We start from the raw sequence: 16,574 nt of genomic DNA on the forward strand, positions 1-16,574 counted from the left end.
ACAGACTATTTGCATGCCCACTGCATATGTGGCTGGCTTTCATATTTCTCGGTCAGCTTGTAGTGGCCCTGCTTCATGTGTAGCTGGCTGTGTGAATGTGGATATCAGATGCAGAAGCCTGCACAGATGAATGTTTCAGTCTCCATCACAACCACTCGAAAAGCCTTGGATAAGATGTGTGAGAAATCAATCTGTGCTGGCTTCCATTTGGACTTGGCATCAACTTTCGCACAACTTGCTTAGAACATGGCAGTATGACTGAATGTCAGCCTGGGCTGACCAAAAAGTGTGAATGTCATGCACAAGGTCATGAGAAAGGGCTGTGTTTGGGGTGTGTTGAAGCAGTCGTTCCCGAGGAGTAGCTGTGTTAGTCTGATGGAACAAAAATAACCAGAAGTCTTGTCAAGATGGGTAGCTGTGTTAGTCTAACTATAGCAGCAGAAAAGAGAAAGATCCAGTAGCACCTTAAAGACTAACAAAATTTGTGGCAGGGTATGAGCTTTTGTGAGTGTCTGCTCAAGAAGAAGTCACTGCTCTAGAACAACAACAACAACAAATGTTAGTCTTTAAGGTGCTACTGGACTCCTGCTCTTTTCTACTGTGGGAGACTTGTGGCACTTTAAAGACTGACAAGATTTTATTCCTGTTTAAGCTTTCAAGGCTTAGCCCACTTCTTCAGCTGCAATGAATAGACCATCACTATGGACCTCATGGAAAGGATAGACTAACTGGGCATGATCCAGAAGTCCATATGGACGCAAGGAACTGGTGATCAGGAAGTATCCTTAGGTCGTCATGAAGGACTGTATCTCTCCAGAGCATTTAAAAAGGATACCCTGGATCAGTGTTTTCTTACATGGGGTATTTTTTACACCAATATGTTAAAAGGGCTTGGGGTAAAAAATAATAATACTGCAATGGCAAAATGCAGATTTCTGGGGCTATTTTGGATCCTGGGTGCTTTTTTTTTTAAACAGAAAGCAAATTGTAAGTGGTGATGGGTTGTATTTTGGGGACATTATTTACTACTATACAGGTGACAATATCCTAAGGGGACAGAATTGTGCAGCCACTTCTTCATACATTTTGACAAAATACAACTGGGGGAGTAAATTCACCCTGGAAGTATTTTCAAGGTCAAAGCCTGTAGTGTGGAAAGTGGTACTAGTCAAAAGACTCAGCAGGCACCCAGGAAAATAAACAGTGGTATTTTTTTTTTTAAAAAAAGGGGGTGGGTGAATTATAATTGACTGGAAGTGTTATAGTTCTAAGGGGCCAACTACCTCCAAGCAAAGCGGCCTTTCTCCCCAGAGCAGTTTGAAGCTGCCCCCTCCCAGTTGCAACTGCAAAGGGCCGAACTGGTGAGTCACATATTCCGCAGGAGACAGGACTCTCTTTCTGCTTCCTCTCTGCACTTAAACACCATTCTTTCAGCGACCTGATGAAACCCTTACCCCAAAGAGACTGCCACTACAGCAGGGACACTGGGAAGCCTTTGATTTTGTGCCAGGTAGGGAATTATTCCAGCCAGTGGGGGAGAGCAGAGAGATCATGATTCCCAGCCTATTTTGGGGAGAACAAATCAACAGTGCAACAGGTGGTGAGCCTTACAGCTGCCGCCCAGGGGATATTACTTACTGTTCAAGGGCATCAGAGTTTCCACATGGGCTCCCTGTGCTGATCCTACCCACATATTGGCACTGAATTGCTGCCAGTTTTTTTGGCCAGATCAGCCTCAATCTGCCCAGAAACAGCAGACCCAGGGCAAAATGTAGTTAGTTAGACTGCTGACGTTTTGCAAGAGAGATGCATCTAATTCTCAATCCAGAGATTGGGTCTATGGGCAGACAAGTCAGCTTTCTACAGACCTGAGAAAAGTTTTAGGTTTGCAGAACAATCTGAAATCTAAAACAAAACAAAACAAAAACATCTGGGATTAAATAAACCTAAAATGATAGAAGCAACACCTGTAGCTTTAAGAAACAATTGTCCTCAGTGGCTGTTGCTTGGCAACCACAATAGCATTACCAGCATTCAACCCTTGGTTTTGTAGGTAAAATACAGGGTGGTGGTGGGGGGACAGTGTGCTTTCCAGTGCTGGTTTGGCCTTTGAAAGAGGACTGTTCAGGGCCTGGCCTGGGCTGGAAGCAGCCACAATGCGACTTGATACCAGCCAACTTGCATGACTTATTCAGCTCCGGCTGTTCATCAGCAGCCACCCTACAATAGCAAGTGTTGTATAGTGGTTAGAGTGTTAGGTTTGAATTCTCACTCTGCTGTGGAGGCTCAATGGGTGACTTCTGTTACATATCCTCTGCCTAACCTACTGCTAGGGTTGCCAAGTCGTTCTGACTCACCGGCGGGGGGGCGTTGCTTCGGTCCGGGAGCTGCTAAGGGATGTGTGCGCGCGTGCGCGAAATGCGCGCGCACCACCAGAACGTCACAGGAAGTGACGCACGACGTAGAGCACATTGGGGGCGTGGCCCCAATCGTTGGAGGGAAAACCAGTTTTCCCTCCAACGATTGGGGCCACGCCCCCAATGTGCTCTACGTCGTGCCCACCACCCGCCCCCACTTGGTAGCCCTACCTACTGCTCAGGGTTGTGAGGATGAAATGGAGGAAGGGAGAATGATGTCAGCTGCCTTGAGTCCCCATTGTGGAGAAAGGTGGGGTATAAATGAAGTAAATGAAAATATAGCTGAAGATAGGGAGGCAGATAAAAGATAAGTTGGTGGATGAGTGGGAAGGAGAGAAGAAGGCAGGACAACTTACAACAACAACAACAACAAAAAGAGATAGAAAGGCAAAATAGTGTGGAGAAGGTGATAGAGGGGGAAAGTGAGGTGCCCCCTGAAAGTCTTTGCAGGTTCTCCACACAACTGGGTCTGGCCTAGCAACTGTAACTGCAGCTTGCAAGAGTTTTCCAGGCGAGAGACTGCCAGGGGAAGAGGAAAGAGGGAAAGCTGAAGATGTGCGCAGATTAAGGCAGTTTAGCTGATCCATAGGTGGAGAAAGAGGGAAAGTCGACAATATGGGAGCTGCCAGGAGGAGGGAAATTGGAAATAGTGCAGGGAGGGGGACACAAGGGAAAGTGAGGTGCTGTCTGCAAGTTCTTGTGGGTTCCCTACTTTGCAGCTGGGCTGCACCACGGTTTTCCAGGTAGACGCTGCAAGGGAGGGAAAGCTGAAGACGATGGGGCAGATAAATGTAGGTTGGCTGGTGGGTGGGAAGGAGAGAAGGACGCAGGAAAATGGAGGAAGCTGTAGGGGGTGCCAGGAAGGGAAAGAGGAAATAGTGGGGGAGGGTTAAATCAGATGTCCCTACAAGTCCTTGCAGGCGCCCTCCTTGCCAAATACTAATCAGGAGTTGCTGCAAAATGATTCCACCTCCCCAAATAAAAATCCCCCTTCTTTATATTTGGAGTAGGAGCAGTAGCAAAACATTGGCTATAGGAGGCTGAAAAGCACTGGGAGCAAACGAGCTCCCAAACTTAGACAAAATGCAGCAGCCATTCCAATGAGGGCCTGGTTAGCGAACTGCTGCTGGGCTCCCTGTGGTCTTTCACTCCTCAGGGTCTTCAGAGAAGTGACGTGATGCCAAAGTGTCCATCCTCAGAATTTGCTATGTTCTCTGGGAGAACTCCAGCCCCCACGTTGAGGTAGGTTAGCAATCCTATCATTACCCCTAGCTTAGGAAATATTCACCTTTTTAAAAAATGTACTACCCTTAACACAAGGTAAGCAAATAGGTGTTTGGAATCTCTCTACCCCAATACCATTCACCGCCTGTAAACCTCCAAGTACTGGTGTCATAAATCTCTTTATGAGATGCCTGTCAAGAGAGCTCAAAGATCATATGCTTCTTCCATGTCCAAAGAGCCCCTAAGGATAGACAAGAACATACTGTCAAGTGTGCCTCCTGGTAAGGATTGGCCTGCATTTGGGAAAGTCTTTCCCACCTGTTCTCCATTTTGGGAAACCTTGTGGGTTGAGAATGATGCCCTGTTGGATACTATGCAAGTCCAGTGGGCAGAGGTGGGAGGCAGGATTTAGTGAGATACAGGATGTCCCTTACAGTGAGGGGGACTCGAGAGGCAGGAAGAGAAAGTGGCGGTAAGACCACATTTAATGGCTATGAGAATATCTCTGCTTAATTTGTCAGAAATAAAAATACAGACTAAACATAGAAACCTGTCATAAATGGTGGGAGAGGAGAAAGAGAGAAATGCGTGTCTGTATTGTCCAAACATGAACAAAGCCAGCAGAGAAGGATTCTGAGGACACATTCCCATAGCGTAGCATTAAGTAGAGAGCGAGCTATTACCCAGATCAATCAATCAATCAATCAATCGACCTTTATTGGTATAACATACAGTTTTTACTATTACCCAGATGTGGAAAGGACAGAAACAAGATAGAACTGGCGTGCTACCTAGCACATCCTTCTTCACCCCCCCCCAACACTTTCTTGGTCAGTTTGCAAAAGTTGCTAGTTCCAACTCTAGCTTTGGGACTATTGAGTGAGCTCCTTCAGCACCTCGGATTCCCCACAGACCAGGCACTCATGACTCCTTAGCCCAATTTATTTATTTATACCCCACAATTTCCCCCAATGGGAACCAAAAGTGGCTTAGATCACAATCCTCTCCTCCATTTAATGCTCACAAGAAGCCCATGAGATATGGCAGGCGGAGGCTGTGTGAGTGGCCCAAGGCTACCCAGCAAGCTTCCACAGCATGGTGGGCATTTAGACCTGGATCTCTCAGATCCTTGTCTGGCACTCTGACCACTACACCATTCTGGTGCGAAGGACTTTTAAAGAAGAACTTCTCCACCCCCTTGGCAGTTGTCTAGGGAATCTGTAGAAGCTACATCTGAAGCCAGTACTTTGAAGGAGAACCATAGATGCATAGATCCTAGATCATCTGAAAGAATGAGACTGCTGAGAAGCTGGGCAGATCAGAACAGAGTCTGCTTAATACAGGCACTGAAGCATACAGCTGCAGCAAAGCAGTATGTGACTGCACATGCGCAGTGGGGCTTATTCACACTCCAGTTGGTAAGAACTGTTCAGATACAGGCAAACAGTTTGCTGAACACTTGATTGTGATGATTGCATCTTTTGAGCAGATCACAAGTTGAACCAGTAGGCGATGGAGCATCTTTGCTTTAAGGACTTGGTTACTTGACAATATTTTGCCTGTCCAATACCAAACTCCCTGCTTCTTTATATTTAGCTATCATAACTGATGGCTTTTCAAACAGCAGTCATGTGGTCCCACATTAGCCTCAGCAGAAAATCACATCTAGACTTCTTGCCCCTGTAAGCATAATGCAAGTGTTCAAAGTGTCACAGGCTCAAAACTTCATGACAAATTATCACATAATTCTTGAGCTGGATTTCTGAGGAGGCAGGCTACCAGTTCAGCATGCCAGATGAATATGGTAATCTTTGCAAACAATTTTTTTTAACTTGATATGAAACTCCATGCAGTAACTGTACCACTGAGACCAGGACTGTTAAAAAACAAAACACCACAAAGGGATTTGTGCCTCTGGCCTATGTACACATGTCCATTTAGTTGTATCAACAGTCACTGTAAAGAGCCAGTGAACTGGCCAGAGACAGGGGCATTCCTAAGGAATAATCTCATGTAGCCTGGTGCCCAGGAGAGAGGAAAACACACTGCTCCCACCAAATCACACACAGCACACAATATACAGGGATCAGCCTACCCAATATCCAGTATTAGCTATGCAACTGGGATATCATGGTGAATGCCAGGTTGGCTAGCAGAGCAAAGGGTTGACTGTCTTTGTGGCATTCAGATGACAGGTTTTTATGCTTCTGAGGATTCAGCTAGGTGCATAGGAAATGTTCTGACCAAATTTTTTTAAAAGCAGGGGGGGGGGGGTTTAGCAAACCACTTATCAACCCTGTTCTTTTTCTGCTCTCCTTCCTTTTCACCCCCACAAGTGGACAATGCCAACTGTATCAGCATTCCTACCCAGAAACCCATGTAGTAAATAGTGACACTGATTATCTCACATGTGAAACCTATGTCTACATGCAGGAAAATGCAGACACCATGTGCATTGCATGCTTCTCTTTAACACAAAATGCTACTACATCTGAAGCAGTCAGAAGAACTCATCCTTTGTGCCAGGAAGAATGGAGCAAACTGGTTCCCCCTGCACACTCCATTTCAGGGGTGAGGTTGGCGCCCCGGGAGTGGGATGCCCAGCTGTCCCTGCCAAGAGCTTTCACAGAACCACCTGTGTTGTGGATTAAAGAGAAGCTATTTGGGTGGCAGAGATAAATCTGGCAGCACAGCAGGGACCATGGGGGGTGGTGGTGAACCACCCTCCTTCAGCCCATTGGTAGTAAAATATCAGAGTACTCCCCTAGAAGACACCTGTGGTCCCTATTGAAAAAACTGGGAATGTGTAGCCCAAAGATGTATGTAAACACACCAGACCATATCAATGGCACACCATGTGCAGCAGCCAGTCTACAACAGTGATCACATCCAGATGCTTCAGAAATTTTTAACAGCATCCAATAGTAAGAGAACTCACTAGTTTGGTCCTGATATCTACTCCCCCCCACCTTTTGGCAGATTAAGGTATAAAGGATACTTTTACAATTAAAACAGATGCTCTGAGAATTCCAGTCTCTCTTGTAACCACGTAATTACCCAGACCTTCATGCGTTCTGATAACTAGTTATTTGCAAATTGTAGTAGGAGAGAGATCAAGGTTCACCAGGTGCTGTGCAAACACCTTCCCCAGCACCGAGTTTGAGCAGTTGCCCTCTATGGGCTGCATCAAGCAGAACCTTCTTTTCCTCATGTAATTCTTTTGCTCTGTGCACTGATCAAGAGCATCACAGCTGCTTCGGTTTTGAATTGGATATCTGTGCCTATTTTATAGTATATTGGCTCTTGTACAGGGAAAATTATTTATACAATGAAAACAAAAGATATTTAAAATCCCCCTCCAACTCATTGCATAGTTTGTTTTTTAAAAATGTTAGATACCCTTTATAGCCATTTATTTTCTAAGGGGGGTGGTGGACACATTACAATTTTAATTGAAGTGTGCTATCTTGCATGGCAAGTATATTTCTACAAGTGTCCCACAATGTGTGACACCTATACAGGGCAGAGTTGGACCCAAGGATCTTGGAAAAGGATGCTGGACTAAGCCTTGCGAGACCCATGATCAAATCCCTATGCAACCACAAAGCTCACTTAGGGACCTCAAGCCAGTGACTGTCACTTTCAGCCTCACCTACCTCACAGGATTGTTAATGATAAAGGGGGGGGGGGAGCCATGGCAGCTGCCTTGAGTTCCTTGAAGGAAGGGGAGGATATAAGTGATCTTTGTGATTTTTTTTTAAAAGACCCCAAACTTACTTGCTGTTGTTGTTGCTAGCCATTCAGTCACGTCCAACTCTTGGCCATTCTATGGGCCAGCTCTCTCCACATTTTCCTATCTTGTACTGTTTCTTTGAGTCGTTCCATGCTCAGGCTGGTGTCGACTTTTTTGGCGTCTAGCCATATTTACTTATATAGCAAAACAATGCATCAGAGATAAACACCCTCTTTCATGTACTTATCTACTATATATAGGCAGGGGAAACATTACAAGAAATTATACTCCTTTTCATCCTTAAGGGGTACAATTTTAGTATCCCTTTCTGTATTAATAAGTAGATCAGTCGAGTTAACCTTTTCGGAGAGTTAAAGGCAGTTGGAAAAACAACTCAATCCTGGCTTGTGCTGTGTGCATCCATCCTGGTTTTGTTTCTGATGAACAGGTTTTTGCATTGTTTCTAAAACCTCATTGAGCAGAGGCGACAGTGTTTAAACTGTAGGGAGCCAGACATCTCTCAGGCCACTTTCTCTTACTCCAGCCTTTATGTCTACCTTATTTGGTATGCTGGATTAAGATAATTTGCTCATAATCTATTCTAGAGCAGCTCTAGAGGAGAGCCAAAGCTCTTGGGTTTGCAACAGCACAGGGAAGTTTCAACACAATCTAGGACTGATTTCTTGCCCCAAGAGTTGTTATGGAGGGACTTTGGGTATCCTGTCCACATGCCTCTTTATAGTCTGTTCCTACTCAAGACTCCTATTGCCTCTAGTTTCAGCACTTCTGCAGGAAAATGAGCATTACATATGCTATATAATGGGACTCACTGGTTACTTAACACTTTCTAACACAGCAGGTTACAAATTCACACACGGCATGTTACCCTCAGTAGTTTTTGATTGCCCAACTTGCGATCCAACCTGAATGCACCTTTGAAGTGGAACTGGCACCATATGGGACTTCTGGAATTCATCCAAGTGTACTTTTCAGTATTAGCAGTCACTGTCAACACTAAATATAAAATGAATTTGGAGGGAACTTCTAGCAAGTTCTCTTACCCTGAAGCATAATTTTGAATTTGAGGAAAGAGTAGGAGTTAATGTAGCACAGATGTTATGTGGTTTAGGGATTTCAGAAGACAAAGTCACAGCACTGAAGTATTAAGATTAGCAAACTGATATTTAAAAAAAACCTAACAAAAAACCTAAGTATCAGTTTCTTTAAAAGAGTATCTTGAAAGCTGAATTTCAAAAGAAAAACGTAAAAAATGTCAAAATTCTAGGCCAAAGTCCTAACATTTTGCCAAATGTGTGCAAAAAGGGTTAATGCTCCTTTTCAGAAACTAGAGAAAGGCCCTTTTGTTGCACTCAGATTGGTCACTTAGGCTATAGACTGCTGAAAGATGTTTGAAAGAGAGCATTATGCATGGTACATATGTTCATCCCACTTTTGTCGGATAAACAGGTGGGGCAAAGTGTTATATCGTTTTAAGAACCTGCTTGATTTGAGGCAACAACTGAGCCGCAGGCAGTGCATGTGTGCACACATCACGGGGAGCTGCATCTCCCAAAGTCTTAGCTTGTTTTGGGTAGGCTCCTCACTAATATAACCAAAAGCTGATGCATGGGGAGACTCCAGTTTCAACAGCTTGAGTTACTCTTGGCATGTAAACGGATCTCTGAGGATCAAGCACAGAAACAAGTGGATTAGAATTACATCTACTCAGGGTATTTTTTTATTCAATATATTAAATATATATTAATAATTGAAAAGTCACATACTGGAAATTGGAAAGCGGGGATAGACAAATATAAATGTCAAAAAAAAATGGTGGACTTTACAATACAAAGTTTATATACACAGAAAGACAGAGGGTGTCCTGCAGGCGTAGGGCATTGCACAATTGCCAGGCACAAGAGCCCCTTTCCCTTCCCATTCTAACCTCTGCTCTTCATTCACCTGTATTTACAAGACTGCTGTTCTCATATATTTATATATAGATATATACACAACTTTTACAAAAAAAAGAATTCGACAAAAACTTGACTGCAATTGACAAAAGCAGCAGGTGGGCAGAAAACCATCCAGTGGACGCGTGCTTATTTACGGCATAACAACCCCCACTGCAACAAGTGCCGGATGCAAGGGGCTTCCGTGCGGGGTGGTGGTGATGAAATTCCATCTCCTGCGTCTGGGAGTGAAGTTTCAGCCAGACTTGACCCAGGACTGGCAACTTGTGGGAAAAAATGAAATGAGAAGGCAACTCTTTGCATCTCGAGTCCCTTGCCTGCAAAAACAAACAGCATTCCAGAAAGTGTTCCAGAAAGGCGACTGGTGCAGCTGTATGGAATTTTAGTGCTATATTGCACAAGAAGCCACTAGTAGGCCATGGGGAAAGGCAGCATCAATTAGGGATATTGTGCATGTAACTCTAGAAGGCACACTGAGATTTCCCCCCAAGGTTAAAAAAAAGAGAGAGAAACCCAAGAAGTTGTCCCAGGTTCAGAGAGCACTTTCATGACGATTCTGAATGTCCAAGTAGCCTCTAAGCTTAAGGGGGAAAGGGGGGGGGAGTGGCATTGGGTCTTCCGTGGTCTTCAGTCCTTAACCACTGTCATACACCAAAGTTCTTCCAATGTCTCTGGAAATGTTCTTGTAGCCTCCCCTCCAAACAGTGGATGGCAAGGAACTTCTTCCGCCAGTTTTTCTTTACCAAGGGAGGGGGATGCAGTAGAGAAGGAAAAACCCTCCCTCTCCCCCAAGGGAGCACACCTGGAGCATGGCAGCATCCCCAGTCGAGTCCTCAGAATGGCAAAGTGTCCATGAATATTTTGTCCACAATGGGAGGCGGGGGCACCAAGTCCTCCAGCTTTAGGTAGAAGATGCGCTGTAGGCCCTGGGTACAGAGGGTGCGGAGTTCTGGGAGTTTGCCCAGCAACTTGGAGAGGCAGTTTGGATGCATTTGTTCATTGGTGGTAGAAGTCACATGGTCTTTAAGGCAGCTGACAATGCGGTTCTGGAGGTCCTCAACCTTCTTGGGTTCTTTTAGCCCATGGCGGTCTGGTTTGGAGACGGAGCGAGGAGGAAAGAGAAAGATAGAAGAAATGAGTCATTAGAAGGAAACAACCAAGTTCTTAAACAAACTTATATACTGGGAACAGCATGTAACACTCTGTGCCAGTGATTCACAAGCCAGCATGGGGACCAGAACAGGTGCTCCACCAGAACAGCCATATGCCATACAAGTCATTGGAGCACACCATCATCTACATCAGAAGTCTTTGGTGGTCACATTGGGGAAGCCCTGCCTTAAGTTATACGTCTGAGAACTAATAAGGAGGACAAAACTCCGGGGATTATTCCTGTACAAAACAGAATGTCACCTCCATATCACAAGAACATGCCTAAGATGGGATGCCATGAAGTGATTTCCTCTGGCAACTAACACTGACAAATCAAGTTGCTCTCTGGCAATCAGTCAAGTATCTGTCACCAATATTTATGCTCATCTGGAGGACCTTTCCCTCAATATTTGGGGAGCATCATGAACATAAGCATATAGGTCCTGGTCATTATAATAAAAGGATGGTCCCAGAGGTTTTCAGTATGTGGGGCAACAGTCATCAGAAGACAGAATTTCTTAGCTCCTGCCCCACAGTTGTACTTCCTGCTTCATCCATCCTAGAAGCCCATGTGTCCACCTACCTGTGATTATGACAAGCGCAGCAAGGCAGGAAAAGGAGGGTACATCAATGTTCATGCGATGGAGGCTCTGCGAGAACTCTATAATTGAATCTATCCATTCCCCAAAGCCCCGGACGCATTGCATGCGATGCAGCACCACTCCATTGCAAAAGATCAGCTTGCCCTCTTCTGGCTTGGACCTGTGAGAGAAAAGTGTGGCTTCATCAGAGAGGAAGTTTGACTTTAAAAGAATCCGCACTGCCAAAAGACCAGAAGGGATAAATAAGAAATGTATAGGATCAGCCAACAGGGAGGGAACATGTTGCATTGTCCTGGTGGTAACAAGGCCTTGCCATGAGCAATGTATGTATCTTGGGGCCAAGGATAATGGTACTTGGTTTTCTCCTTTGTACTGCCGCTGACCTCGGCAAGCAAAACACCTGACTGTTGCCGTTTCCCTGAAAACTTTTGATTCCAGGGACAAAACTCAACCCACTGACAGAAGTTATCTGGACAGCCTCCTCAGTGACATGACTTGCCCATTTTCCTCATAGTGAGTTTCATAGGCCCCGGTCACACGGCAAAGTTGCTGCGGGAGAGGCACAGAAGGTGGGCGGATTATCTGGGCGCGATCACACCCCAACATTTGGGAAGTGGAGTGCACCTGTGGCTTACCGTCGACAATGCGCATTTAAAAACTAGTACCTCCAAGGTACTAGTAAACGTTTGCCACGGGCTGCCTCCAGACGCCCATGGTGTGATCGTGCCGGCACGCGGCATTCCCCTCCGGTCCCTCGTTTACCCGCTGGCGCCGAGGGAAGGACCCGTGCTGTGCCGCCGGCGCGTCTGATCACGTAATCACGGATCAAACTGCCCCGGGGCAATTAGCCACGCCTCCCCCCGCGATATCAGGCCCGTGTGCCGGGGCCCTCTGTTTGGCAGACATAGTTTGACGCTACACTCAGTTACTCTGGGTCTATTGAGGAAAGAACAACAATCCCTGCCTTCCATGAAGTAGTTCACACTGTTTTCTAATTCTGTAATTAAGGTTATAAAATGTTTAACCTCTCCTACTAGATTTTACTACAGGCATTTATATGGGTCAGTTGGAGGGTATTAATTCTTGTATTCTATTGTATATAACTAACAAAAACAACCAAACATTCTATACTCAATATTGCAAAACACTGTGCTGACATGTAAACCGGTAAAAACGTGCATATATATTTGAGCACCTGAATATGATGCTTTATATGCTTTGTAACTTTGCAATATAACTTTCAGTAAAATGCTATTTTAAAAATTCTGTAACTAAGGTCCTACGCCATTGTTTATTGGATGTCTTATGCTATCTGAATTAAAAAAAAATTGTAATCCATCTCAAGTCTCAGCAAGAAAGGTGAGCTATAAATGAAGTAAATAAATACATAAATAGTTTCTCTGTTTCACCAACCCAAGTTCCTTTCTGCTTTTCTCACCAGTTTTTAGGAATCAGCCTTGCAAGCCTCCTCCCCCCACCCCAAGACGACATGAGGTTCTTGACTGCATGTGTGAAGCCAATGACAAGAGTGACGTTTCGTGACCATACGCTGCTTTTGGTATGTATCCATAACACAAGCCTTTCAAAGTGCCTGCATTGAGCCAATTGCTCAAGAGAATATCGGGTGCAAATGCACACCTGGCTCTAGGGAGTTAGTCTGAGATGTGGAATGACATGAAACAGAGATGATAGTGCTGAAGACTGTGGCTTCTATCAGAGCTTCGGAGCAATCTCAAACCATTAATGCTGAACTCCTACTTAGCATAGTAAAGCTATTGTTGTATCAGAGATCAGAGTTTTGGAGGTGCAGACACAGGCATTTTATAACAGAGCAGAGCTTTAAACTAGAATCTCTCATGCCCACAGAAATATATTTCATATAGCTGTAATCTTACTGGCCTTGTTTTACCAACCGAGAATTGGATGCTTCCAGAATAAGCAAGGCCATAATGGAACAATCCTACCTCTGTTGCCTTCTCCTTTGCAACTAATATATTTAAGGGACGCCCAAGAATGAGGCTACACTTCTCCTGCCATTTTGGATCTACAGCCACCAATGACCATCCTTTACCATTCACGCAACCAGATGGATGCATCCAGCTACCATTTGCTTTGGGCCAAATGATCTGTTCTAGGAACTAAAAAAGGACCATTGGTTTCATGCTGCAAAGTTGCTGTGGGTTACCTGTATGCTAGCCGTAGAATGAAGAGTTCGAGGAAAGCAGACTCTAGAAGCAGGTCTTGATCCTCTTTCGGAAGTTCTAGGAAGCCCTGGATCTTTTCTGCCCATTTCCGAATCACATCCATTGAGCCTGTCAATAGGTCATAGAACTGCTGCACATCCATACAGTCCTCCTTCTCAAACTGGTATGAGACACATTCCTGGAACTGACAGGGCAAAATAAGCAATGTGTTGAAACAGGTGAAAATAGATTTGTATTCCCCCCCCCTTTTTGTAGAACAGGAAGAGTTACAAATACTGCAAATACAATAGCTCTTTCATGGTTTGCACTAAATTCATAAAAGAATTAAGAATTTAGTCAAGACTGCAAATTCAGACAGCAAAGTTGTATGATTTGAATCAGAAAATAGATCACTTCTGGATTCTCAGGAGTCACTGTGTTCTCTGAACAGCAGTACAGGGAGTTGGGAGTACATTCAACATGAATATAGATGTTGTTCAGGGCCTGTCAGCACCTAGATCAGAGTCAGCGCTACCTAGCAGCATGGATTCACAACTGTAGAACATGGATGCTTCCACATGGCTGGGACATTACATACAAAATCCCAACAGATCTATTTAAAGGCTTAAATGACCAGTGCTGGTTTCATGCTGCAGAATGGCTACACACCAAAAGAGAGGAGGGGTCTGCTGACCAAAGACAGAACTGACATCAAAATATAGAATGCTCCTCAACTGGGGGAGGGGGAGTTTTCTTAGGAGTGAAATCCCCCCCATAGTTTCACGCCATTAAAGTTTGGTAGGATTATCAATGTTCCAATAAAATATTTCAGCAGTGCTAAACCTGGCCTACAGGCCACCAGCTGAGCATGAAGACGTTTTTGCATGAAAAAAAGGAAACTTGAATACAAATCTAAAGAAAAGCTACTAAAACTCTTGGGTGACCCAGTGAAGGTGCCAGCCAGTAGATTCTGGCCAGACAAAAGGAAGCGCATGATACAAAATTAAACATAGATGCATGGTTGCCCTCAGTTCACAGTGACAGACAGCTGCATAGATGGGGACCAGAAAAGTTCGTGAATGACAGGTCTACTAATGGATATAAGCAATGACAGCTAAAGGGAGCCTCACCAATCAGATGTAGCATACCTCCAGATATCAGGTGCTGGGAAAGACCTTCATGCTTAAGAGCTTTCCAAAGGCACCTGACAACAAGCTGTTTGAAACAGAGCACTGGACTAAATAGATCTTGTCCAGACCCAGCATAGCAGTTCTTCAGTCACCTACCCCTTTTTTATGACCAGAGAGTCTGTCCTAGGCAGTCTGTGCTTGCCTCCTTCATTGGACTACATAGCTGATACAGGCCAGGACAACCTGTGCTGTCCACATGGCCAGCGTTCCACAGCCAGTCCAGAGTGTTCTGAAGTGAACAGGAATCCTCTTTCCTTAGGCTACCTCTTGGACTACCTGTTGTGAGCTACAGCGCTGAACTGGAGACAAAAAGCTGTCTGTCTGGCTGTGCCTTTGGACTGTCATTGGAATTTGGGCTGGGGACATTCAGCAAGTTGTCCCCTCCACCATGCCACAAGATATGCCTCTTAGCATATCACTTCTGAGTTGGCCCACCAACAAATGTTAAAATATATCACAGGCCCAATAAAATATATCACAGACCCAATAAAAGCCAGTGATAAAACCCAATAACCTTCACTGAAACCATCATCAGACCATATAAAACCATCATCGAGTAAGCAGTTTTTGACAGAACCTTGGAACTGAGACAGAGAACCCAGAATGTTTTCCCTGACCTGTCTCTGCCCTCCCCATCACCAACTGCAAGGCCACAGACCGCAAAAAACATGGATTAGTACCTTGGAATAATCAAGTTTGGTGGCACTGGGTATGGAATCTATGTGCGCTCTCACGAGAGAGGAGATGAGGCTGACTGGGGAAGCATCTTGAGCTTGTTTGGGTTTGGAGGGCAGCCGACCGCGACGGCCTTTCAAGCTGTCTGTCCGCACCACTGAGGAAAGAAGGGGGGGAAAAGGAGAGGTGAGAACACTGTTTTAGAAAAGCAACAGCTACTGACAAGATTAGTGGCGAAAAGCCTTCCTAACTTGGCCTGAATCTGAGCCAGAAAAGTAACTGTTGACGGAATTACCACATGCTAAGTGTTTTGAGCAACATGCATGGTGGCACTGAGTACCCTGGGCGTTCTGTACTTTGTGAACGCATTAGGAACTGTGGAATTTGATACTGGGCACACACTGGGCGTTCTGTACTTTGTGAACGCATTGGGAACTGTGGAATTTGATACAATTCAGCCATCCCAAGTGCAGCTTTGTATGCTGAGAGGAAGCCAGAGGAAAAGACAGCACAAGAGACTTGTTCTTCTTCTCTCCAACTGTCCAGCCCTCATCTAAAGGCAGGCCAGAGGCACATTCTGTCCCTGTACTAGAAGAGCACATATCTCTCCTCAGAGAGAAGACACTTGTGCTCTCTTTGTCTGCCTGCCTCCATTTCTTTGGAGCATCTGAACAGGCTGCAAATAGCCTCTTTTTTTTGCCAAAATAGGTAAGCAAGCCTCACAGGCAGAACAGAACAGTGACAACTATACTAGGAACTGTTATAGTCTAGATATTCGCCTTAGCTGTGCATCAGCATGTATCTGATGCACAATCTAGCCACAGCACAGCAAAGTTTAGATCACTTTGCTCAGATGAGCATCAGCACATGGTAATGCTCAGGAGAGCCATTTCTTGCATTTAAATCTTACCCCTTCCTTCAAAGAACCTTGGGATAGTATTCATGAATGGCAGGGTCCCATTTTCTCCCTACTCCCAACAACCCTGTGAGACTGGTTTAGCTTGAAAGAACAAGGGATCTAAGGTCACAGAATGAACTCCAGAAGCAATGAAGAATCAGCCATTGATTCCGTCAACAAAAAGGGGTATGGGAAAGGCACCATATCATTTCTGATTATTGTATCTAGGTCAAGAAATGCCTTGTTTTGAAAGAACACCTGGGACATTCACAAACAAGTTCTACAGAGATGGGAGAAGTGGGCATGCATGCACTGGGCATGCCGGGCCTTGTATTCACCCCAAAGAACTGAGCTCCCATTTACAGTTAAGCAGAACCGATGCAAACCAGTAAAGCAGGACAGCTTCCCGTATCCTCTCTTGTTTCCAGCAACCTCAAATGGGACTAAGTGTCAAGTATCAGGTTTAAGTATTTTTGGGACCATCTCTGTAGGGTTCGGTCCAAAGAACTGTGAGTAGAACTTTGCTC

At 44.9% G+C, this 16,574-nt stretch overlaps 1 protein-coding gene across 2 annotated transcripts in view; it reads right to left on the minus strand.

The window, feature by feature from the left end:
• Window positions 1–9,112: 9,112 nt before the first annotated feature.
• NR4A1 (nuclear receptor subfamily 4 group A member 1) overlaps window positions 9,113–16,574 on the minus strand; it is a 41,538-nt gene continuing 34,076 nt past the window's right edge. For both annotated transcript variants that reach the window (XM_015429658.1, XM_015429667.1), the window contains exons 4-7: window positions 15,155–15,306; window positions 13,287–13,489; window positions 11,083–11,261; window positions 9,113–10,437 (exon numbers count right to left, since the gene is read on the minus strand). In XM_015429658.1, the coding sequence (XP_015285144.1) occupies window positions 10,181–10,437; window positions 11,083–11,261; window positions 13,287–13,489; window positions 15,155–15,306 (791 nt within the window). In that variant the 3' untranslated portion in view covers window positions 9,113–10,180. The remainder of the gene's footprint in view (window positions 10,438–11,082; window positions 11,262–13,286; window positions 13,490–15,154; window positions 15,307–16,574) is intronic.

Source organism: Gekko japonicus, unplaced genomic scaffold (genome assembly GCF_001447785.1).
Source record: "Gekko japonicus isolate JY-2015 unplaced genomic scaffold, Gekko_japonicus_V1.1 scaffold947, whole genome shotgun sequence".
NCBI classification, from domain to species: domain Eukaryota; kingdom Metazoa; phylum Chordata; class Lepidosauria; order Squamata; family Gekkonidae; genus Gekko; species Gekko japonicus.